Source organism: Schistocerca nitens, chromosome 5 (genome assembly GCF_023898315.1).
Source record: "Schistocerca nitens isolate TAMUIC-IGC-003100 chromosome 5, iqSchNite1.1, whole genome shotgun sequence".
Lineage (NCBI taxonomy): Eukaryota > Metazoa > Arthropoda > Insecta > Orthoptera > Acrididae > Schistocerca > Schistocerca nitens.
Window position 1 is genome coordinate 781,774,924 of NC_064618.1, and position 27,069 is coordinate 781,801,992.

Consider the following 27,069-nt stretch of genomic DNA (forward strand, 5'->3'; position numbering starts at 1 on the left):
ACCTTTGCCTTCCGCGGGCAAGTGCTCTACCAACTGAGCTACCCAAGCACGACTCACACCCCGTCCTCACAGGCTTACTTCTGCCAGTACCTCGTCTCCTACCTTCCAAACTTAACAGAAGCTCTCCTGGCAAAGGTCCCGAGTTTGAGTCTCAGTCCGGCACACAGTTTTAATCTGCCAGGAAGTTTCAATGTAAATGTTGTCCCACATCTATAGTGTCAGCAACAACTGTTAAATATAGGATAGTAACTATGGTCCAATGATTTTCTGTCTCTAATACCAGCAGTGTGTTTTTTATTTAGCTTGAAAAGATTTACATGTCCAAAATCAATCATTTTACAGCACCAAACAGCAAATTAACATTCAGTTTGTATGGAACACATACAAAAATATATTCCAGACACACTATGCAATCTTATTTTCATAAATGTGCAGATAGTTACAGTAATACATTAGTTTTACAACTCTGCCATTTTTTAAAAAATTCTACCACTACAGCCAAATAATAATAAATTTCATTTAATTTTGCATAGTCCATTAAAAGGTTAAGTAATCACAATTTAACTGTAATTAACCCTTCATGCATGTTTGACAGCATGTGCTGTGCTGTCTGCTACTCTGCTATGCATTCAGTGTATGAAATGGTACATGTCATCACATTCTGAATATATTTTTGATTTCTTTCATTATAATGTCTGGGAAACCTTTTGTTGAATGACATTTTCTTAGCTACAATCAAGAAAGTTTTACTTTTTAATGTGGGAGGTGAAAGATCACGAGCTACATCTAGATTAATAATAATCTTCACAAATTTTTGATATAAAGTGAAAATACGGGCAACAGGTTTGATTCCTCTGTTGTCAAAGTGATTTCAGAACACAATAAGTATTTGTCTTGAGTGTAGCTTCATATGGAAATAAAACAATAATGATAGACAGCCCAGAAAAGAAGAAAATACAAGTTGTTCTCAGTTGTGGTGCTACAGATAAAGTCTAAAGATTAGATTGGTACATTGTGTAACTAATGAAGAGGTACTGAAGCTGTGAGTAGAAAGTAACTTCCCAGTGCATCTTTACTAAATGAAGGAACAGCTTGATAGGAGACATCAAGAACCAACAAAGAATAGGTAATTTGGTAATGATGGGATATGTTAAGGTATCAGTTGTAGAGGAAGAACACAGCTTGAATACAGTAAGCAAGTTTAAATGGTTGTAGGCTGCAGTACAAGTCAGGATAGAATGGAGACCTGCACAGTAATGTTTGAACTGGTAACAACAAGACGATGACATGATTAGGAAAAAGTTAATTTATTTCTCCTCTGTAAGCATTTATTTTGTGCTTTACTGAAGATGGCACAGAACAGTCAATACCGATTCCTGCACAAAACCGACTTATACTCCCTTACACACACACACACACACACACACACACACACACACACACACACACACACACTCTTTGAAATGTTATTTTTAAAGCCACGCTACACTGTTTGTAACTGAAGAAATTTGTCCGTTTCATTTTTATAGTACTGTTTGTACTATCTTTCTCAGAATGCTTTCTTGTGTAGTTTAGCAGATGTAGTCTCTGTAGTGTGCATTGTACATAGCACCCTCAAATACATGCAGTAAAAATCACACTACAAGAGTGGTTGGGAATTCACACCTAAGGGGTTAACCAGCTTAAATATAACTTCATCATGAGGCCATTGATTACAAGCACTTTTTGAATGGAATAAAGAATCACTGAAGTGCGCACATTGTGCTAAAAAAGAACACACTGTAATACTGTTCACAATAAACTAAATGAAGAGAGATAAATGAAGCTGCGACACTGTCCACCATCAACTACACAACTAAATAATGTTAAATAGAAATTACTTATTTACTCTTATAAATTCCACAAGTACTATTTATTACTGAGTATTCAATATCACACATAGTAAACTTTCTTTTATTTCATAGATAAAGCTCTGAATTTGGTCTCTCCTCTACTGATGTCAATATATAAAAGAGCTAAACAATTATTTAACAAGTTTGAAACAAAACAGATGAATGTTTGCCCAGAAGTACAATGAAGAGTAATCAAACTAATAAACTGTTCAGTCAACAAACAGCAATGTAATCTCATACATAAAAATTACAGGTTCATTACATGAACTATATATATTCTCATTTTACACTCTTATCATCTCCAAGAATGGAAAAAAGAAGTACAGAGCATTCTTCATACATTTTATTAATAATCTGATTTGAAAGTGGCATGTCAGTATCTTTTTTTATGAGCAACACATATGTGAAGAAGATATTAGTACATGGACATTACAGAAAACTGGTTTTCGGACAGTAGTGACAATATCTCTAGTCTTTCATTCAAACTACCAAAATGCCGAGTCATCAAAGTTTTGTATTAAACATGTTGTGTACAAATATCAATGTATCTCAGTCTGAGTAATGGAATGTTGAACAAATTGTGGCTGAAAGACACAATTCACAATTATTGTAAAATATATATTTTTGAAACATATGAGTAATATGCATTAACAATGACAGAACAGGAAAGAGTAATTACTAAGAACGAAATACAGGAACTATCACAAATTTTGAGTCAGGTACAATAGATATCAGATGATTATAGTTTTATCTACAAGCAGATATCTTCAAATATAATACTATATGACAACTTTCAAACTATGATCACAAATCTGTTATTTACATATATATTAATGTGACCAAATTTTGTACTGCACGCATCACAACTTTAAAAATAATGAGCAAAGCATACTAGCTTACAATTCTATCATTCTGTTCCTGAAGGCTAGCTTTTGTACAGACTTTCTAAAGCAATGTACATTGTGTACTCTTAACAGGCTGCCACATGATAGAGCCATGTAATAACGACTGTTGGCACATCATTGTTTTATATCTACCATTTGGAAAAAGTTACCAGGACTGTCACCTGAAAACACTAGTATTCATAAAAAACTTTGGAGATGTTAATCTGAGCTCTCTGCTGTCTCAAGCACCACTGGGTAATTTGCTGCAAACTAAATTTACAGAATAGTTTTATTGACTAGTATGTGTTGTGCCGAGCTGTAATTGTACAAAAAAATCCAGACCTGGGTTACACCAAATAAACTCAAAACCACTGCTTACTGTTCTGAGTGCACGTTCATACAATAAAGCATGCACATTATGCACATCTACATTCATCATTAAGCATTTAAATCTATCAAAATGTAATTGTCTGCTGTAAACTGCACACTCCACTATACATCAAAAACCAATTTCCAAATAATGCTTTGACTATTGCATTTCAATTAATTCTGTATAAGTTTAGTCACAAATCATGTCACTCTCACCTTCCCATACTGTTCTATGGTCTAACAGCAAATTATTCCAGTGTAGTACCACAAATAATACGTTACACAAGTGAAATTTTAAAAGGTGCTAGTGTGTCACTGGGAGGCACCATTTTTGTTTTCCTTGTGCTCTCATCTAGTCAGCTTTTTTTTTATCAGTCCATTCTGTTTAGTGCCCTTTCAATGACTGTGACATAAAAAAAGATGGTCAGCATTATGCAAAATTTTGGGGCTGGGTATATATGTCACAATATTATCATATATAATCACATCACAATATCTGCACCAAACTCCACTGTCTGCATGCATCACAAGCACAATATTCTTCAAGTAAGACACGCACAGAATAACTTTCAACTACACATAAATACACAACAGGAAGTTATTTTCTCTTTTGTCTAGAAACTAGAATCTTGAACAGATGTTTTACTAATCAAGTTCATGAGATACATAGTGATCTGCAGTATTTGAAACTTAAAGCAACAACTGTACACCTTTCTTACACACACACACACACACACACACACACACAGTATTTACGTCAAACAATCAGAGGTGATAGATTGTATCATGGGGAACAACATTTTAGGACATCTAACATTGCCGGAAATTGTCAGTCAACATTTTGTCTCTAACAGAAGTTCTTCTCTTGACACAATCTATCGTCCCTAGATGTTTGATGCACAGACTTTGAAACACACTGACAACCACTTTCCTTGGTAACACAGTCTACATAATGACATTAGTCTACTGGCTGGCCATTATGTATTCTATACATTTACATAACTGTACAATAACATTGGAAAAGGAATCTAAGTCAGTGTGTCAGATAATGTTTTTAAAGCCAATTTATGAAGCCAGAGACAATCTATCTCCTTCAATTCGTTTCAGATCAGTAATCATGGGAGACATATTTTAAATGTTTGTTTTTTCAGTCACAAAATAAGCAATAAAGCTTACAGAATCTCTTATGATTGATTTCTCCAGCTTTAAAAGCATTATTATGCAAGTGTACAGATTATCTTTTCTGTATAACATGTGTAATCTTGCTGAACAAGTCTGAATTAAAAGCTTGACAAACATAGCTCACATTAAATAGCATATATATCCAGTTCATGAACTCTTGACTAGCATAGCTTTCCAGTCTATACCTTTGAAGAAAGGATGTGACTTCAGTTTTTCAATCCCATTAATGCCAGAACCAAGTCTTTCTTCGGGATCATACCTCAGAAGCTGTAAAATACAAAGATATAGTTAGTGTTAAAACACACAGATTTATCTAGGTAGCTGGTGAATAAACAGTGAATTGTACATTATAAATAGGAATAACAATGTAATAGCAATAATTCTTTTGGGTGTATCCACCATGACATCTTGTTGTTGTTGTTGTTGTTGTTGTTGTTGTTGATGTGGTCTTCAGTCCAGAGACTGGTTTGATGCAGCTCTCCATGCTACTCTATCTTGTGCAAGCTTCATCATCTCCCTGTACCTACTGCAATCTACATCCTTCTGAACCTGCTTAGTGTATTCATCTCTTGGTCTCCCTCTACGATTTTTACCCTCCACACTTCTCTCAAATACTAAATTGGTGATCCCTTGATGCCTCAGAACATGTCCTACCAACCGATCCCTTCTTCTAGTCAAGTTGTGCCACAAATTTCTCTTCTCCCCAATTCTATTAAATACCTCATCATTAGTTATGTGATCTACCCATCTAATCTTCAGCATTCTTCTGTAGCACCACATTTTGAAAGCTTCTTTTCTCTTCTTGCCAAACTATTTATTGTCCATGTTTCACTTCCATACATGGCTACACTCCATACAAATACTTTGAGAAAAGACGTCCTGACACTTACATCTATACTCGATGTTAACAAATTTCTCTTGTTCAGAAATGCTTTCCTTGCCATTGCCAGTCTACATTTTATATCCTCTCTGCTTTGACCAACATCATTTATTTTGCTCCCAAAATAGCAAAACTCTCTTACTACTTTAAGCGTCTCACTTCCTAATCTAATTCCCTCAGCATCACCTGGTTTCATTCGACTACATTCCATTATCCTCGTTTCGCTTTTGTTGATGTTCATCTTATATCCTCCTTTCAAGACACTGTCATTTCCGTTCAACTGCTCTTCCAGGTTCTTTCTGTCTCTGACAGAATTACAATGTCATTGGAAAACCTCGAAGTTTTTATTTCTTCTCCATGGATTTTAATACCTACTCCGAATTCTTCTTTTGTTTCCTTTACTGCTTGCTAAATATGCAGGTTGAATAACATCGGCGATAGGCTACAACCCTGTCTCACTCCTTTTCCAACCACTGCTTCCATTTCGTGCCCCTCGATTCTTGTAGCTGCCATCTGGTTTCTGTACAAATTGTAAACAGCCTTTCGCTCCCTGTATTTTACTCCTGCCACCTTCATAATTTGAAAGACAATAGTCCAGTCAACATTGACAAAAGCTTTCTCTAAGTCTACAAATGCTAGAAACATAGGTTTGCCTTTCCTTAATCTATTTTCTAAGATAAGTCGTGGGGTCAGTATTGTCTCATTTGTTCCAGTATTTCTACGGAATCCAAATTGGTCTTCCCTGAGGTCGGCTTCAACCAGTTTTTCCATTCGTCTTTAAAGAATTTGCGTTATTATTTTGCAGTCGTGACTTATTAAACTGACAGTTGGTAATTTTCATATGTGTCAACAACTGCTTTCTTTGGGATTGGAATTACTACATTCTTCTTGAAGTCTGATGGTGTTTTGCCTGTCTTATATATCTTCTCACCAGATGGTAGAGTTTTGTCAGGACTGGCTCTCCCAAGGATGTCAGTAGTTCTAATGGAATGTTGTCTACTCCTGGGGCCTTGTTTCGACTTAGATCTTACAGTGCTCTGTTAAACTCTTTGCACAGTATCATATCTCCCATTTCATCTTCATCTACATCCTCTTCTGTTTCCATTATATTGTCCTCAAGTATATCGCCCTTGTATAGACCCTCTATATACTCCTGAGCTCTTGATATTCATACAAGTGGTTCTCATTTCTCCAAAGGTCTCTTTAATTTTCCTGTAGGAAGGTATGTATCTTACCCCTTATGATATATGCCTCTACATCCTTACATTTGTCCTCTAGCCATCCCTGCTTAGCCATTTTGCACTTCGTGTTGATCTCATTTTTGAGACTTTTGTATTCCTTCTTGCCTGCTTCATTTACTGCATTTTTGTATTTTCTCGTTTCATCAATTAAATTCAATATCTCTTCTGTTACCCAAGGATTTCTATTAGCCCTTGTCTTTTAGCCTACCTGATCCTCTGCTGCCTTCACAATTTCATCCCTCAAAGCTACCCATTCTTCTTCTACTGTATTTCTTTCCCCCATTCTTGTCAACAGTTCCCTAATGCTCCCCCTGAAACTCTGTACAACCTCTGGTTCTGTCAGTTTTCCCAGGTCCAATCTTCTCAAATTCCCAACTTTTTGCAGTTTCTTCAGTTTTAACCTACAGTTCATAACCAATAGATTGTGGTCAGAGCCCACACATGCCCCTGGAAATGGCTTTCAATTTAAAACCTGGTTCCTAAATCTCTGTCTTACCATTATATAATCTATCTGAAACCTTTCAGTATCTCCAGGCCTCTTCCACATATACAACCTTCTTTCATGATTCTTGAACCAAATGTTAGCTATGATTAAGTTATGCTCTGTATTCACCAACTACATTTCCTTCTCTTCCTTTTCCTACTATCGAATTCCAGTCACCCATGACTATTAAATTTTCATCTCCTTCACAATCTGAATAATTTCTTTTATCTCGTCATACATTTCATCAATCTCTTCATCATCTGTGGAGCTAGTTGGTATATAAACTTGTACTACTGTGGTAGAAGTGGGCTTCGTGCCTATCTTGGCCACAATAATGCGTTCACTATGCTGTTTGTAGTAGCTTACTCGCACTCCTGTTTTTTTATTCATTATTAGACCTACTCCTGCATTACCCCTATTTGATTTTGTATTTATGACCCTGTATTCACCTGACCGGAAGTCTTGTTCCTCCTGCCACCAAACTTCGCTAATTCCCACTATATCTAACTTTAACCTATCTATTTCCCTTTTTAAATTTTCTAACCTACATGCCCAATTAAGGGATCTGACATCCCACGCTCCGATCCGTAGAACACCAGTTTTCTTTCTCTTGATAATGACATCCTCCTGAGTAGTCCCAGCCTGGAGATCCAATTGGGGTACTATTTTACCTCCGGAATATTTTACCCAAGAAGACGCCATCGTCATTTTACCATACAGTAAAGCTGCATGCCCTTTGGAAAAATTACAGCTGTTGTTTCCCCTTGCTTTCAGCTGTTCGCAGTACCAGTACAGCAAGGTCGTTTTGGTTAGTGTTACAAGGCCAGATCAGTCCATCACCCAGACTGTTGCCCCTGCAATTACTGAAAAGGTTGCTGCCCCTCTTCAGGAACCACACATTTGTCTGGTCTCTCAACAGATACCCCTCTGTTGTGGTTGCACCTACGGTAAGGCTATCTGTATCACTGAGGCATGCAAGTCTCCCCACCGACAGCAAGGTCCATGGTTCATGAGGGACATGTCATCTCATGATGTACTTGAGACAATAAAATATTAAAACAAGTGTCATTTTTTTAGTGGGAGGAAGGTGGTGGGGGGGGGGGGCAGAGAGAGAGAGAGAGAGAGAGAGAGAGAGAGAGAGAGAGAGAGAGAGAGAGAGATCGGTATTAGGAGGATAAGTGATAGACTGCTTAATATTTTCTTTCTGTAATTACCAGAAAATAATTTTGAAAATGTATTTCAATACCTGCATCTATATGCATACTCCACAATTCACCATATGGTGCATCATGCTGGAGGGTACTAAATACCACTATTGGTCATTTCCTTTCCTGTTCCACTTGCAAATAGACTGATGATAAAGTGATAATCTAAAAGCCTCCATACATGTCCCAATTTCTCATGTCTTATCTTCGTAGTCTTTATGCAAAATGTACATTGGTGACAATACAATAGTTCTGCAGCTGGCCTCAAGTGTTGGTCCTCAAAATTGCTGCAACAGTGCTCACAGAATGAGAATCGGCTTCCCTCTAGGGATTCCTATCTGATTTCATGAAGCATCTCGGTAATACTGCGCTTTGATGCTACAAGTAACAAATTTAGCAACGTGCCTCTGAACTGCTTACAAGTCTTCCTTTAATCCAATCTGGTGGGGGTCCCAAACACTTTAACAGTACTCAAAAATGGGTTACACTAGCGTTCTATACACTGTCTTCTTTATGGATAAGCTACACTTCCACAAAATTCTCCCAATAAAATGAAGTAAAGTATTTTCCTTCATACTACCAATCTGACATGCTCATTCCATTTCATATCACTTTGCAACATTATGCCTAGGTATGTAATTGATGTGACTGTGTCAAGCAGGATCTTACTAATGTTGTATCTGAATATTACAGGATTGTTTTTGCTGCTAATCTGCATTAACTTACACTTTACTACATTTAGAGCAAGCTATCATTCATCACACCAACTAGAAATCCTGTCTAAGTGATCTTACATACTCTACAGTCACTCAACGATGACACCTTCCCATACACTACAACATTATCAGCAAACAGCCCTAAATTGCTTCCCACCCTCTCAGACAACTCACTTATGTATATAGAGAATAAGAGTGGCCGTATCACACTTCTCTAGGGCACTCCTACTGATATACTTGTCTCTGATGAGCACTTGCCGTCAAGGACTATGTGCTGGGTTCTATTACCACTTGACATCCGGGAACATAATCCTTGTATTCAGACCTTCATCAACAGTCTGCAGTGGGGCATTTAGTCAAATGCTTTCCAGAAATCTATGAACATGGGATCTGTCTGTTGCCCTCCATCCAAGGTTTTGTATGACATGAAGTGAGAATAGGACAACCTGAGTTTCACACAAGCGATGCATTCTAAATCCATGCTGATTGGTGGATGGGCTTCTGAAGGACGGGCTTCTGAAGGACGGGCTTCTGAAGGAAATTTATTATATTCGCTCTCAGAATGTGTTCAAGAATTCTGTAGCAAATCAATGTTAAGGATACTGATCTGCAATTAAGCAGGTCTGTTCTTTTACCCTTCTTATGTACAGTAGCCACCTACGTTTTTTTCTAGTTGCTTGGAGCTTTGTTTCAACTCTTGCTGCTGCTTCTCTATGCCACTGATGCCTGCATTTCTATGTTCTCCATGCAGGAGTCTGTACAACAGTCAAATGATGGTATGGTTGTATGTTTCGCCGTGTGAATGTTTCATTAAATGTGAAATTAGAACTTCAGCTATTGCTGGTCAACGAGTGAATGGATAGAAGCCTTAAAACTACTTCGTGATTTTTATATATGACCAGAATTTTCTCAGTTCTCAGCAAGACATCTCACTAAGGCATGACACTGGAAGTTGTATGCTTCCGTGCAGTGATCATCTTACAGATGCATGACTTTCTACTAATTTGAACATTTGCACATCCTTTTTGAATCGAGAGAGCAACAGTCTGTTTCCTTAGCATTTTCCGATCTTTATTACTAAACTACGGAAGGCCTTTCCACCCTTAATCCACTTACTTGACACGTATATCTCCAGAGCACAATTTACAACCAATTTAAACTTTGCCCATAATCCCACTACATACATAATATTGGAGCTAAATGATGTCCTCTCATTACCTAGGTGGGAGGCTAACAACTGCTTATCTGCTTTCTCTAATGTAAATACTCTCCTAACCTTCTTGACAGATTTAGCATCTTTATTTTGCTTTTTTATATAGACTGGAAAACAATGAGATTCATAATTTTTTGTTTTCTTAATAAAAGTTTCATCCCTAGTAATAATGCATAAAGTAACAGCTACTGTTGCTGTCGTCACTTAAGCCATGAAAATTATTGCACATCAGAAAAGAACATCTAGTGACAGAGGTTTGATTAAACAAGCCGTTTGATGCACATAAATGTCTGTGTTGCAGTGTCATATGCCATTTAATTTCTTTTATATATGTGGAGCCATGCAGATGTTCAGCATGTTGCTTCAATATACTGGGTGTCCCACTTTAATCTATACTGGCTGATATCTCTGGAGTGGCATAATTCTGGAAAAAAGTCTCTAGTAAGCTTTGAAGGGGGTCATGAAATGGTTAGCTCGAAATGACCTTGAACCCTGTTTTCAAGATCAAACCATGGTCAAGTTCGTTCATTCTTGCAAATAGTGACGCCTATTTTTATTTCATATTCATATTCTATATGAAAAAATATGCATTGTTTGTAAGGAACATTTTTTTTTTCAAAAAACCAAAGGTTTAAGTTAACCTGGACTCAGGTTACCTTATCAGCAAGGTTGAGGTTACGGATATGAAAGTAGCTAGGATGATTGCATGTACTAGTAGATGGGAACAATGGCAGGAGGGTGTCCACAATGAGGAAATCAAAGAAAAACTGGGATGAACTCTATAGATGTAGCAGTCAGGGCGAACAGGCTTAGATGGTGGGGTCATGTTACACGCAAGGGAGAAGCAAGGTTACCCAAGAGACTCGTGGGTTCAGCAGTAGACAGTAGGAGGAGTCGGGGCAGACCAAGGAGAAGGTACCTGGATTCGGTTAAGAATGATTTTGAAGTAATAGGTTTAACATCAGAAGAGGCACCAATGTTAGCACTGAATAGGGGATCATGGAGGAATTTTATAAGGGGGGCTATGCTCCAGACTGAACGCTGAAAGGCATAATCAGTCTTAAATGATAATGAAGATGATGATGATGATGATGAAAACCAATGGTCTGTTGTGAGGTAGCACTTTATTGTAACTTTTCCAGGTTACCAGTATCTCAAGAATGAAGCGAGATCAGGAAAATTTTCAATGAAAATCTTGTATGGTTTCTGAAATCTGTCCACTGGTGAAATTTTCGTGAACTTGAAATGGCCTTGAAATTTTGTTAGTAGGAATTAAATTGAAATCAAATACCATGGGCATTAGTGGAACCCAATGTGCACCACTTAGAGGGTGCCGAATCAGAGACCTGCACTGTGCTTGTGCCAGCACAGTCAGAGAAGAGAAGGGTGGAGCTTTGAGGCTAACTAATAAGCGTCACTGTAGGACAATTGGAAATCGCGACTGGGGGTTCAGAGAAATTTCTCAGCCGTGCTCACTTAGAATGATTCTTGACTTTCGTGACTCCCATAAATTTTTCTCTTATGGACTTGGAAAAAATTTGTTTTAAGTAAATTAGAAATATTACACCTTGTCGAAGTCTGATGAATTACGCCTCGTGGGACTCAGAACAATCTCGTCTCAAAGACTCTAATGAGTTCCTGCGAAGTGAAATTATTCCAAATCCGTACAAGCAAAATTATTCTCAACATGAATGTTTCGATCCCACAAGAGGGAGGGGGGCGGGCGGGGGGGGGGGGGGGGGGGGGGGGCGAACTTTATGTGAGTCACCTTGTCACTCAACTGTCTTTCTTGGGCCCATCTTTCGTTTCTGCCTTCTTTCCATATTTGAAAAGGACAGATTACCATGGATTATTTCATTATTTACATCAATATCAAGATATGTAAAAGGTGCCCTCTTGAAAGACACCCATCTGTTAGACACCTAAGTAATTTTCTGAAAGAGCGCACTTGGATACTGTATATTTTGGCTTCACATTGTGGCATAAACAACAGCAAGCATGTGTAAACAAACAGATCATGTATAGTGTAATAAGTCAGTTGTCTTGCAACACACTTACCGGATGTTTCGTTGAAGGAAAAACCTAAGAAAACCAATAATAGTAAAACTAATTGGTACAATTTATTGCTTGACTCTGATCTCTCCGAAATGGCTGATTACATGCCTTTAGAATTAGTGAGAATGATAAAAATTGTTGGCGAGTGTCGTGACAATTATGGAGCCGTACAAAGATTGTATGCCGAGAGATACCCCGATGCCCGTCATCCCACGAAGGTTACAATTAGGTCTTTGGTAAGACGAGCTGAGAGAGACACCTTGAAAAGGCAGGGATGAAAGATGGGCCCGAGAAAGGCGACTGCGCTGGGAGTTCATGCTAGCGTCGCTGAAGATCCACAGCTTTCAACTCATCAGATTCAGTGAATTCATGGCATGCCTCGATCAACAGTATCTTGTGTTTTAAGATACTTTAAATTCCACCCATATCACTTCCATATCACCCAAGCAATTGAGCCTGGGGATCCTGAGAGATTCCAGGCATTTTGTCGATGGGCTGATACGCAAATAAGTCGTGATCCCTTTGTCTTCGCACACTCTCTCTTTACAGACAAGACGAACTTCGACAACATGGGAGGAGTCAATCTCCATAACGCACACTACTGGGCAGAAGCAAATCCTCACTGGCAATGAGATCACCAAACACAGAGACGGTGGCCAATCAATGTCTGAGCAGGCGTAATTGGAGGTTACACAATAGGTCCTGTTTTTTATGGTGAAAAGTTGAACAGCTTGTGCTATCTTCATTCCAGAATCTGGTGCTCCCTTTACTAGAAAATATCCCCCTAGACATAAGAGCACGTATGTGGTTTCAACATGACGGTGGCCCTGCACATCAGGCCTTACCTGTCAGAAGATACCTTAATCAACTTATCCGTATCAATGGATTGGTATCAGTGGTGCAATTCATGAATTCCCGTCAAGATCACCAGACTGAACACTTCTTATGGGGAGCTGTGAAGCAGGTGGTGTACTCCACTCCCCTTTCCAGGCAATCACCCATCAGACATTGAATGATGTTGAAACCAGTTTCCTACAGAGAGTGAAAATGTGCATTAGGCAAAACGGGCAGTTGATCGAGCATCTGAGATCCTAAATTTACAGTGAGAAACATGTTAATCAGCCCTTTTCAGGGCTAACGATGTGCTAAGTCCGCTGGGCAACCTCCATTTAGTGTGCATTGGATTCTGCTAATGCCGACAGTATTTGCTTTAAGGTTAATTTCTACTGAAGAATTTCAAGGCCATTTCAAGTTCGCAGAAATTTCACCAGTGGACAGATTTCGGAAATCATACAATATTTTCACTGAAAATTTTTCCCGATCTCACTTCATTCTCGAGATACTGTTAACCTGGGAAGTTACAATGAAGTGTCCTCTGGCGAAAAACTACTGGTTTTTTGAAAAGAAATGTTCCCTTCAAACAATGTGTATTTTTTCATGTAGAATACGAACATGAAATAAAAATAGGGGGTTACTATTTGCAAAAACGAACTTGACCTTGGTTTGACCTTCAAAATAGGGTTCAAGGTCATTTCGAGGTAACCATTCTATGACCTCCTTCAAACCTTATAACTTTTACGAGAGACTTTTTTTTGCAGAATCGTGCCACTCCAGAGATATCAGCTGGTATAGATTTAAATGGGATACCCTGTATATGAAATTCATGCCTGGCACTTACTATCTACATCACCACCACTGTGAATGTTATTTATCATTGTGATTCTCTTGCTTCATTTCAGAACTTCTTGTACTTTTCCGGAAGTATAAAATTTGTTATGAAGGACATCAACCCTTTGTAATAGAGAAGTATGGCAACCAAACTTATTTTATCACCAAATGAAAACTACAAAATATTCTAACATAACTACACAGTAAGGTGAAATGGTACACTGTGTCTTTCAATACACAGAAATTAATTAAGGCAGCTCTGTCCATTCATTATATGACTGGGATGCTAATAACTGCTTATTTGATTTTTCTAGGATAAATGCTCTCAAAGCCTTCTTCGCAGATTTAGTAAAAAACAAGAACAAGACAATCAGGTAGTTCTAATAATATAAAATCCTAATATGTAAAAAATTTGAATGGAAAACAAAATATTAAACGATGCAGCTCTAAATAATATGTGCCATTTGGAACAATTCAGTAAATGTTACTGACTATATTGATTATCCTACTTACAGTAGATAAATCAGCCATCCACAAAATTTCAGGCCTGTGGCAATTCAGTGCCATTTCTTCAACAGGTCTAATGATAAATATCAAATTACACTATACCAGTTGTTGAGTTTGCTCATATTAGAGCTGGCACAGGATAGTGTTAAACCACACTCAAAAGACAACTTCAAGACTCATAGTGGATTTTTTTATTTGCACAATGAACGCAAATCCTTTATACCATTGCTTGGAGACTTCTACATCTGGATGTGCAAAAGCAGTAAACTTGAAGACATTGTCACGGTTACAACCATTTGAATACACTTTCACTCAACAAATCAGATAGCCTAGCATTATACATTAACAACATGGGTTTTAAAATAGTGGACAAAAGATTTTACTGGTCTATTTTAACCAGTTTCAAGTGATTATGATTATGACAGGACAGAGTTTACAACAGACTCATCAAATTTTGTTTGCCTCCATCTGAAAAACGTAAGACTATTTAAAAAAAAAAAAAACAGATCAAATAGACATAAATTCACTTATAGTTCTGGTATGCACTGCAGACACACAAGATTTTTTCTGCATTCAAACAAGACTGCAAAAGTCAAGCATGGAAGTAATTTCTTTTACAAAACTAGCAAGATGAGAATATATTGCACAACCAGAAATCATCCACATACTGAAGTAATCTGTACTGTAGTACTCATCATGTTCAGTAACTGGGTGGTCAAGTTTGCAGTCAGTCACAGTTTGGCAGTGCTGATCCAAACAGATAGGCAGTTGATTAGTAATGGCCCCAAAATTAACAGAAGAAGGCAACTGCAACACAGTTGGAATGTAACATAACTACTCTCACACGTGAGACTACCGTCTATAAGATAGGAAATGGCCATGACTGGGTTGTAGTACAAGGTGGTAGGTGGATATACAGGACCAGTTTTGTACCTCAATCATCCAAGGACAAATGACTTGTGTGGTTCAGGATTTGGAGCAGTTTTGGCAGACGTAGTGAGATGGGGGTAGAGCGGGAGTTACAACCCATGGGCCCCCAGACTGCTGCAAATAGCCTATTTAACTCATTTATTATACTTTTTTAAGTGTGGATGTAAGAAGGAAAGATTAATTTATAGAAGCATCAATTTTGTGTGATAAGAATATCACAGTCTCTATTAGAATTTAGTGAGGAAATGTAACACAGACACCCAGTAATGTTTCCTTCATCTGTGCATCATTCTCTCCTCCATCTATTATGCAGCGGTAACGCAGGAAAAACCACATTTTTCTGCATCATTGATTTCCCTTATTGCCTTCTTTGATACAATACTGTCAAATTAACTATGGAGCACAGTCAAATTAGAGAGCCCTACAAGACCGACACTATGTGATCAAACATATCCAGACACCCCCAAAACATACAATTTTCATATTAGATGCATTGTGCTGCCACCTACTGCCAGGTACTCCATATCAGCGACCTCAGTAGTCATTAGACATTGTGAGAGAGCAGAATGGGGCACTCCGCAGAACTCACAGACTTCAAATGTGATCAGGTGATAGGGTGTCACTTCTGTCATGTCTGTGCACGAGATTTCCACACTCCTAAACATCCCTAGGTCCACTGCTTCCAATGACATAGTAAAGCGGTAATGCGACGGGACACAAACAGCACAAAAGCGTACAGGCCAACCTAGTCTGCCAATTGACAGAAACCGCCCACAGTTGAAGGAGGTCGTGATGTGTAATACGCAGACATCTATCCAGACAATCATACAGCAATTCCAAACTGCATCAGGATCCACTGCAAGTACTATGACAGGTAGGTGTGATATGGGAAAACTTGGATTTCATGGTCAAGCGGCTGCTCATAAGCCACACATCACACCAGTAAATGTCAAATGACGCCTCGCTTGGTGTAAGGAGCATAAACATTGGATGATTGAACAGTGGAAAAACGTTGTGTGGAGTGACGAATCACGGTACACAATGTGGCGATCCGATGGCAGGGTGTGGGTATGGCAATCTAGTGAATGTCATCTGGCAGCATGTGTAGTGCCAACAGTAAAATTTGGAGGAGGTGGTGTTATGGTACGGTTGTGTTTTTCATGGAGGGGGGCACCCCTTGTTGTTTTGCATGCCAGTGTCACAGCACAGGTCTACATTGATGGTTTAATCACCTTCTTGCTTCGCTCTGCTAAAGAGCAATTTGGGGATGGCGACTGCATCTTTCAACATGATCGAGCACCTGTTCATAATGCATGGTCTGTGGCAGAGTAGTTACACGACAATAACATCCCTGTAATGGACTAGCCTGCACAGAGTCCTGAGCTGAAACCTATAGAACACTTTTGGGATGTTTTGGAACGCCGACTTCGTGCCAGGGCTCACCGACTGACATTGATCCTCAGTGCCGCACTCCATGAAGAATGGGCTGCCAGTTCCCAAGATACCTACCAGCACCTGATTGAACTTCTGCCTGTGAGAGTGGAAGCTGTCATCAAGGCTAAGGGTGGGCCAACACCATATTGAATTCCAACATTATTGATGGATGGCATCATGAACTTGCAAGTCATTTTCAGCCAGGTGTCCGGATACTTTTGATCACATAGTGTATGTCAGGGACCATCCTGCCTCCGCAAGGCCTGTATGTGGTTCTGAGATGGATGAAGTAGAGCATAGTTTAGGTAGGTGACAAAATATTATTTTGAATGATGATATCTATCACTTCGGGATATGACAAAAGGTAACAGAAGCAATGAAAAATCATGTGGAAGACTTTTTCCAGACCTCGGTGGTAAGCAGAGTACTGGTCAGTGAATGGTTCAGTGTTGTGGTTAGGTTTGTTAGTGTCACAGGATATCTACAAATGTATTCTCTTGTGGTGACATCAATTAATAAATTGTTCTCGTGTTTCAAACAGTGTCTAGTGCTTAATTGCTCACAAGCTGTTGGCAGAGATTTTCTCTGCTACTGTCATGTAGATGCTGATGCTGTGCTTATTACAGCCGTGGTGTCACCAGTGACATCACTGGTGCTCAGCCCTGCACCATATACGGCACTGTTTTGGTGACATGACCACTGCACTCACTTTAACTCCCCAATCACAGGAGCCTAGGCCATACTCAGCTGCAATTCACCATCTCTACTGAGGATGTTGTCCGATATTGAGATCTGTATTGCTTCATTTAGTATGCTATTCCAGACGCCGTTAGTCCTTTGATAATAGAAGCCTCATTGAATGCATTTCGCTGTCCTTTTTCCAGTACATGTTCTGCTACAGTTGATTTTTTGAGACAGTGTAATCGGAAACACCTTTCATGTTCTATGTGGCACTGTTCAATTGTGTGGAAAATATGACCAACACAAAACCACCCAAATCCACATGGTATTTTGTATATTCCAATTGTTCCTCCTTAGTTGCCAGAGCTTTGCTGGTGGCTTGTACTGCACATCTCTTCAGGGGCCAGATAACGTTCCCTGTTATTGAGCCACACAACTGCAGAAACACAATCTTCTTTGTGTCTTCCTGGATGTCCTTGCCTGCAGTAAACCCAATTGTGTCTCGGTCATTGCATTTACCGCAAGCTCACCCACATGGATCGGTATCCACATGCCACCAGTTACCACCACCCACCACACACCACCCAACACAGAAACAGTCTTCCCTGAGGAACTGAAACCTTCTCCGATATCAAAAACCTGCCGAGGTAACTGAGCAATTTACATAAAGTTTTCAAGGAAAATGGTTACAACAATAGATAAAGTTTTCAAGGAAAATGGTTACAACAATAGATAAATTTTGCAAGCTGTTTCATCTAAGCTAAGAAAGCAGACAGCCCCTGAAGAAGACGCTAAAATGATTATTTTTTTACTGGGGAGATTAGCCAGCTCCTGAAGAGCCATAAAATCAATAGTCTTCAGGCCACCAGCAAACAACTGACAAGTAATGAAGCCTGTGGAAAGACAATGTAGGCATAGAACACCTGAAATATACAATACAATGTGTGGCTCTGGGCAGTTTTCTGTTCGACTGTCTGCACTGTTGAATAGTGCTGCATATAATGTGTAAGGTGTTTCTGCCTAAGCTATCACAAAAAATCATCTGTACCACACCATGCACTGGAAAATGAACACCAAATTGCATTCAATGAGACCAACAGCTTCTGAGATAGTGTAACAAACGAAGCAACAGAGATCCAAATATTGGACAACACCCTCAACAAAGATGGTGGATTGCAGCTGATTACTGTCTGGGAACCCATGACTGGGGAGTTGAAGTGGGTGTGGTCATCATGCAACTGAAACATTACCATAGTGCCATTGAAACATTACCATATGTGGTGTGGGACTTAGCACCAGTGATGTCACAGGTGATGGCGCAGCTATATAAGCACAGCAGCATGATACGAAAGTCGAGATTAGATTCAGTTTTTGTTCCATAGACCCAAAAACTGAGAAGATTCTCATGGGTGTGGAACATGTCATACATAAAAACATAAAACGTTTTAATATAATACTTACTACCCTGATCATTTGGCAGGAGATTGTCAAAACAGTTGAATACAATGTGGTAAACTGGAACAGCTAATATTTACAGAATTAACACACTGTCAGAATGAAGCATTGTTATGCACTATTAATAAATTTATCATACACAAAATACCTAATCTTGACTGTTGTCACCAACTGCTGTCCAAACTGAAACATATCAGACATTTTTACTTAAGCTGGCTTAACGGTCTCTGTTAAGATATTCATCTACAGAGTAGAAGGAGTTGCCTATCAAAAAGTCTTTCAAACACTGTTTAAACTGTGCTTTATTTGAAATCAAGTTTTCAATGGTTGCTGGCAATTTATTGAAAATATGTGTTCCTGAATATTGGACCCCCTTTTTGAACCATGTTTTGAGTTATTGGTTGGAAATAGAGATATAGTACTTGCAACAAATTTATTTAAGGAATAAATATACTGAGAAGCAGTGGTTAGAATACCAAGTTCCTTGAACATGTTTCTACATGATGTTCTTGAATTTACACCACAAATGATTCTTATCACACACCCTAAAAATTTTTGCTCGGTTTGATGAGTTACTCCAGAATATGATCCCATATGACATAATAGAATGAAAGTAAGCAAAGTATGCTCTTTTTTTATATATATATATTTATATCTCCTACATCTGACATCACTCTCATTGCAAATACAGACTTGTTTAGGCGTTTAAGCAGTTCTGTGGCATGCCCTTCCCAACTGAATTTATTATCGAGTTGTAATCCCAGAAATTTAACAGTGCCAACCTCTATGATCTGTGTGTCTTCATATGTTATACATATGATGGAAGGAAATATCTTACTGGTTCTGAGCTGCATATAGTGTGTCTTTTCAAAGTTTAAAGACTGTGAATTAGCTTTAAACAATTTATTAATGTCAGTGAAAATTTGATTAGCAACTATTTCTAAATCTGTAATTGATTTGCTACTTATTGCAATGTTTGTATCATCTGCAAACAAAACAAACTTAGCATCTGACAATGAAACAAACAAGAGATCATTAATGTACACAAGAAAAATCAATGGACCCAAAATGGAACCTTGGGGAACACCACATGTAATTAATTCCCAGTCAGATGAAGACTGACTGCTTACTGCACAGGTATTTTGCAACAGCACCCTTTCTTCCCCCATGAACCATGGACCTTGCCGTTGGTGGGGAGGCTTGCGTGCCTCAGCGATACAGATGGCCGTACCGTAGGTGCAACCACAACGGAGGGGTATCTGTTGAGAGGCCAGACAAACATGTGGTTCCTGAAGAGGGGCAGCAGCCTTTTCAGTAGTTGCAGGGGCAACAGTCTGGATGATTGACTGATCTGGCCTTGTAACATTAACCAAAACGGCCTTGCTGTGCTGGTACTGCGAACGGCTGAAAGCAAGGGGAAACTACAGCCGTAATTTTTCCCGAGGACATGCAGCTTTACTGTATGATTAAATGATGATGGTGTCCTCTTGGGTAAAATATTCCGGAGGTAAAATAGTCCCCCATTCGGATCTCCGGGCGGGGACTACTCAAGAGGACGTCGTTATCAGGAGAAAGAAAACTGGCATTCTACGGATCGGGGCGTGGAATGTCAGATCCCTTAATCGGGCAGGTAGGTTAGAAAATTTAAAAAGGGAAATGGATAGGTTAAAGTTAGATATAGTGGGAATTAGTGAAGTTCGGTGGCAGGAGGAACAAGACTTTTGGTCAGGTGATTACAGGGTTATAAATACAAAATCAAATAGGGGTAATGCAGGAGTAGGTTTAATAATGAATAAAAAAATAGGAGTGCGGGTTAGCTACTACAAACAGCATAGTGAACGCATTATTGTGGCCAAGATAGACACAAAGCCCATGCCTACTACAGTAGTACAAGTTTATATGCCAACTAGCTCTGCAGATGATGAAGAAATTGATGAAATGTATGACGAGATAAAAGAAATTATTCAGGTAGTGAAGGGAGACGAAAATTTAATAGTCATGGGTGACTGGAATTCGTCAGTAGGAAAAGGGAGAGAAGGAAACATAGTAGGTGAATATGGATTGGGGGGAAGAAATGAAAGAGGAAGCCGCCTTGTAGAATTTTGCACAGAGCATAACTTAATCATAGCTAACACTTGGTTCAAGAATCATGAAAGAAGGTTGTATACCTGGAAGAATCCTGGAGATACTAATAGGTATCAGATAGATTATATAATGGTAAGACAGAGATTTAGGAACCAGGTTTTAAATTGTAAGACATTTCCAGGGGCAGATGTGGATTCTGACCACAATCTATTGGTTATGAACTGCAGATTGAAACTGAAGAAACTGCAAAAAGGTGGGAATTTAAGGAGATGGGACCTGGATAAACTGAAAGAACCAGAGGTTGTAGAGAGTTTCAGGGAGAGCATAAGGGAACAATTGACAGGAATGGGGGAAAGAAATACAGTAGAAGAAGAATGGGTAGCTCTGAGGGATGAAGTAGTGAAGGCAGCAGAGGATCAAGTAGGTAAAAAGACGAGGGCTAATAGAAATCCTTGGGTAACAGAAGAAATATTGAATTTAATTGATGAAAGGAGAAAATATAAAAATGCAGTAAATGAAGCAGGCAAAAAGGAATACAAACGTCTCAAAAATGAGATCGACAGAAAGTGCAAAATGGCTAAGCAGGGATGGCTAGAGGACAAATGTAAGGATGTAGAGGCTTGTCTCACTAGGGGTAAGATAGATACTGCCTACAGGAAAATTAAAGAGACCTTTGGAGAGAAGAGAACCACTTGTATGAATATCAAGAGCTCAGATGGCAACCCAGTTCTAAGCAAAGAAGGGAAGGCAGAAAGGTGGAAGGAGTATATAGAGGGTTTATACAAGGGCGATATACTTGAGGACAATATTATGGAAATGGAAGAGGATGTAGATGAAGATGAAATGGGAGATAAGATACTTCGTGAAGAGTTTGACAGAGCACTGAAAGACCTGAGTCGAAACAAGGCCCCGGGAATAGACAACATTCCATTAGAACTACTGATGGCCTTGGGAGAGCCAGTCATGACAAAACTCTACCATCTGGTGAGCAAGATGTATGAGACAGGGGAAATACCCACAGACTTCAAGAAGAATATAATAATTCCAATACCAAAGAAAGCAGGTGTTGACAGATGTGAAAATTACCGAACTATCAGTTTAATAAGTCACAGCTGCAAAATACTAACGCGAATTCTTTACAGACGAATTGAAAAACTGGTAGAAGCGGACCTCGGGGAAGATCAGTTTGGATTCCGTAGAAATGTTGGAACACGTGAGGCAATACTAACCTTACGACTTATCTTAGAAGAAAGATTAAGAAAAGGCAAACCTACGTTTCTAGCATTTGTAGACTTAGAGAAAGCTTTTGACAACGTTAACTGGAATACTCTCTTTCAAATTCTGAAGGTGGCAGGAGTGAAATACAGGGAGCGAAAGGCTATTTACAATTTGTACAGAAACCAGATGGCAGTTATAAGAGTCGAGGGGCATGAAAGGGAAGCTGTGGTTGGGAAAGGAGTGAGACAGGGTTGTAGCCTCTCCCCGATGTTATTCAATCTGTATATTGAGCAAGCAGTAAAGGAAACAAAAGAAAAATTCGGAGTAGGTATTAAAATTCATGGAGAAGAAGTAAAAACTTTGAGGTTCGCCGATGACATTGTAATTCTGTCAGAGACAGCAAAGGACTTGGAAGAGCAGTTGAACGGAATGGACAGTATCTTGAAAGGAGGATATAAGATGAACATCAACAAAAGCAAAACGAGGATAATGGAATGTAGTCTAATTAAATCGGGTGACGCTGAGGGGATTAGATTAGGAAGTGAGACACTTAAAGTAGTAAAGGAGTTTTGCTATTTAGGGAGTAAAATAACTGATGATGGTCGAAGTAGAGAGGATATAAAATGTAGACTGGCAATGGCAAGGAAAGCGTTTCTGAAGAAGAGAAATTTGTTAACATCGAGTATAGATTTAAGTGTCAGGAAGTCGTTTCTGAAAGTATATGTATGGAGTGTAGCCATGTATGGAAGTGAAACATGGACGATAACCAGTTTGGACAAGAAGAGAATAGAAGCTTTCGAAATGTGGTGCTACAGAAGAATGCTGAAGATAAGGTGGGTAGATCACGTAACTAATGAGGAGGTATTGAATAGGATTGGGGAGAAGAGAAGTTTGTGGCACAACTTGACTAGAAGAAGGGATCGGTTGGTAGGACATGTTTTGAGGCATCAAGGGATCACAAATTTAGCATTGGAGGGCAGCGTGGAGGGTAAAAATCGTAGAGGGAGACCAAGAGATCAATACACTAAGCAGATTCAGAAGGATGTAGGTTGCAGTAGGTACTGGGAGATGAAGAAGCTTGCACAGGATAGAGTAGCATGGAGAGCTGCATCAAACCAGTCTCAGGACTGAAGACTACAACAACAACAACAATCCCAAGAATTTAACACTGTCCACTTCTTCTATCTTCTTGTCATCGTATGTTAGACACATACTCTTGGGACACCCCTTACAAGTTCTGAACTGCATGTAGTGTGTTTTTTCAAAGTTTAGTGACAAAGAATTGGCTAGGAACCAGTGATTAATGTCCACAAATATTTTATTGGCTGATCTTTCTAAGACTACATTTGACTTGCTATTTATTGCAATGTTTGTATCATCGGCAAACAAAACAAACTTGGCATCTGGTTATGTTACTGATGAAAGGTCATTGATAAACACAAGAAAAAGTAAGGGCCCCAAAATGGAACCTTGTGGGACCCCACATGTAATTAGTTCCCAGTTTGATGAGGCCTGATAGCTTGATACATGTCTCTTTCCTAATAACACCCTTTGTTTCCTGCCAGAGATATAAGATTTGAACCATTTTGCAGCATTTCCTGTTATACTATAATATTCTAGTTTACTTAAAAGGATATTGTGATTTACACAGTCAAATGCCTTTGACAGATCACAAAATATACCAGTTGCCTGCAATTTTTTGTCTAATGAATTAAGCACATTTTCACTGTAAGTGTAGATAGCCTTCTCAATATCAGAACCTTTTAGAAATCCAAACTGTGACTTTGACAGTATGTTATTTGAGATAAGATGGTTATAAAGACGACTGTACATTACTTTTTCGAAAATTTTTGAGAATGCTGGCAACAGTGAAATTGGACGGAAATTTGATGCTATTTCTTTATCTCCCTTCTTAAACAGTGGCTTAACTTCAGCATACTTCAGCCATTCAGGAAATATTCCACTAATAAACGACTGGTTACACAGATAGCTTAATATGTTACTTAGCTCAGAATCACATTCTTTAATTAACTTTGTTGATATTTCATCATACCCACTAGATGTTTTTGATTTTAAAGATTTTATGATGGACATTATTTCTGTTGGGGTAGTGAGGGTCAAATTCATATTAAGGAAGTTACTTGAAATGTCTGGTCTAAGGTAATCCATAGCAGCATCTACCGAACCTGACAACCCCATCTTGTCAGTAACAGTTATAAAATGTTTGTTAAAAAGTTCTGCAACACTATACACATCTGTCACCAATGTATCATTTACTCTTAATGCTATTTGTTCCTCTTCATGCCTGGTTCTACCGGTCTCCTCCTTCACTATATCCCATATTGTCTTTATTTTGTTATCTGATATGACTATCTTTTCCTTGTAATATATTTGCTTTGACATCCGTATTACAGTCTTTAATATTTTGCAGTATTTCTTATAATGTGCTATAGCATCAACATTGGAAATGTTTCGGAGTGACAGATACAGTTTTCTTTTTGTTTTACAAGATACCCCTATTCCTCGAGTAATCCATGGCTTCTTTGTAGATTTTGCTCTAACCTTGGTAAGTTTTGGGGGAAAGCAGTGTTCGAATAAGGTAAGCACTTTATTAGCAAAAATGTTATATTTTTCATTCATGCCATGAACGCTGTAAACATCAGTCCAGTGAATGTTTCTGAGGAGTGTCCTAAAATAATCAATTTTTGGCTTACTGATTACCCTTTTGAGCTCAGATTTAACAGATTTTATATCCTGTTCAGTATTAACATTTAACAGAAGGAACTGCATGTCATGGTCTGAGAGGCCATTGACTATTGGTTTTGTAATATAATTTTGTTCATTGGACTTTTCTATAAAGATATTATCAATGGCTGTTTGTGAGCAAGTGGCTATCCTAGTGGGGAACTTTACTGTGGGAATTAAGTTGAATGATAGTGTTACTAACTCAAACAAGTTCTTATTGGGAGAGTCTTTAAGGAAATCTACATTGAAATCACCAGCAACCACTATTTCTTTGTTTTTGGTTGTTAAATGGGCCAGTACAGCTTCAAGGTGGTTGACAAACAGATTAAAGTTACCTGCAGGTGCTCGATATACACTTAATATTATGAAGGATTTTTTGTGAAATTCTAATTCTGTTGCACATGCTTCCATATGCTGTTCTAGGCAAAATTTATGAATGTCTATGTTCTTAAATTTATGACAGTTCCTGATGAATGTGGCAACTCCTCCTTTCTCCATTTCTGATCTACAAAAGTGAGATGCTAACCTAAACCCTGTAACACTTAAAAGTTCTATACCAGTGGTCACATGATGTTCAGAGAGGCAGATTATGTCAGCTGGGTTTGAAGACTCTAATTCATCTATGCAGATAGTTAATTCATTAATTTTATTTCTCAGTCCTCGAATATTTTGATGCAATAAAGATAGCTGACATTTCTCATTGACTGAGTTAAGATTGGGTGGAGTTAAAATATCTGCTGACAGTTGAAAATTCTTAACCAATGGCTGTTTATGCTGATGTAATAAGCTGGAATTATGTTTTTTGATTTCTTTCTCAAACTGAAGATTTGTCTCAGTTCTAACCTCTCTTAAAATTTGCTTTCTTTCTGTCCTCCCTACCCTAAAAAAGGGTCTTTTCTGAATCCTATAACCACTGGTATTTTACCACTCATGATAGTGCCTCCCCCCTTTAACTTTCCTGCTATTTCCCCAGCCAATTTACCCTTCCCCTTCCTGTTGAGGTGAAGGCCATGCCTAGTATAATCCCACCTACTGAGAGAATCAACAGGAACCACACCAATGTGTGACCCCGCACCCGACATGAGCAGCCGTTCCAGCTCCAAATTAACTCTCTTGACAGAAGAGTTCAAATGAGGTCGGTCATGGCGCCCAAGAACAGATACAAACTCAACACTAGTATGCTTCGATGCTGACGCAATCTTCGCCAGGTCACTGTACCCAGGATCTCTGTCAATACTGTTACCTGCCCCACCCACTATAACCACGGTGTCTTCCTTAGTGAAATCTTTGCAAAGTGATCCTAAATCCTCTGTCACCTGCTCCAGACCAGCACTAGGTTTAAAAAAATTGGTGACCTGGTATTCTGATCCTAGTTCATCCTGCAAAAGTTGGCCAACACCTCTTCCATGGGAACTACCTAACAACAACACTTTCTTTCTCTTTACTGATTTCCCTACATTCTTACTTTTCAATTTGCTGCTGAAAGTTTGTTGTGCCCTGTCTACACCTGCAACTGCTTGAGGCTCACCAGCTTCTAACTGAAGCAACAGGTCAAATCTATTTTCCACATTCACCATAAAGCTGTCAGACAAAGTTCTAGGCCTGTTCCTCCTGTTGCCTGTTGCCACTTCCCACCTCTCTTTACCCTTCTCCCTCCTTAACCTGTCAAGATCTCCCCTGGCCTTGTCTAACTCAGCCTGAAGGGCGGCAATTTTCCCCTCCTGTTCTAGTATCTTCCTATCTCTACTACAAATCCTACAAAACCACTGATGAGTCTCATTTACTTCCCCTATTCCCACGCCACTACAGTCACCCACATGGAAAAAACTACAGCACCCATCACACCAAAGCCCCGACCTAACAATTCTACGGCAAGTCAAGCACTTTTCACTCATGATAAACGTAATAGTTTATTAAGAATAAGTCAGTTAAATTACAGATAAACACGAAAATATGGTTACACAAATTTGGCCTATACGCAACTGTTTACGCAACTGTGTGTAAACAAAAACAAAAGTGCAAAGTTTCTGAAATAACAACTTAAACTTTACGCTACTTTCCGGAAATGCTAGTTAAATAATGAAGAGGTACGCTAAGTTAAATTGCTGGAGAGAGCAAGGAACAACTAAACGAAATTCTATAGATTTGCTTCAGCAGAACGTAAACAGAAAATACGACTGTACGGTCTTTTCGTGTTTTCTGCTATATTACGTAAAGAAAAATGA

At 38.8% G+C, this 27,069-nt stretch overlaps 1 protein-coding gene across 1 annotated transcript in view; it reads right to left on the reverse strand.

The window, feature by feature from the left end:
- Nucleotides 1-277: 277 nt before the first annotated feature.
- LOC126259648 (ribosomal protein S6 kinase delta-1) overlaps nucleotides 278-27,069 on the reverse strand; it is a 207,463-nt gene continuing 180,671 nt past the window's right edge. Inside the window, exon 14 of the mRNA XM_049956580.1 lies at nucleotides 278-4,594. Coding sequence (XP_049812537.1) covers nucleotides 4,475-4,594 — 120 coding nt within the window. The 3' untranslated portion in view covers nucleotides 278-4,474. The remainder of the gene's footprint in view (nucleotides 4,595-27,069) is intronic.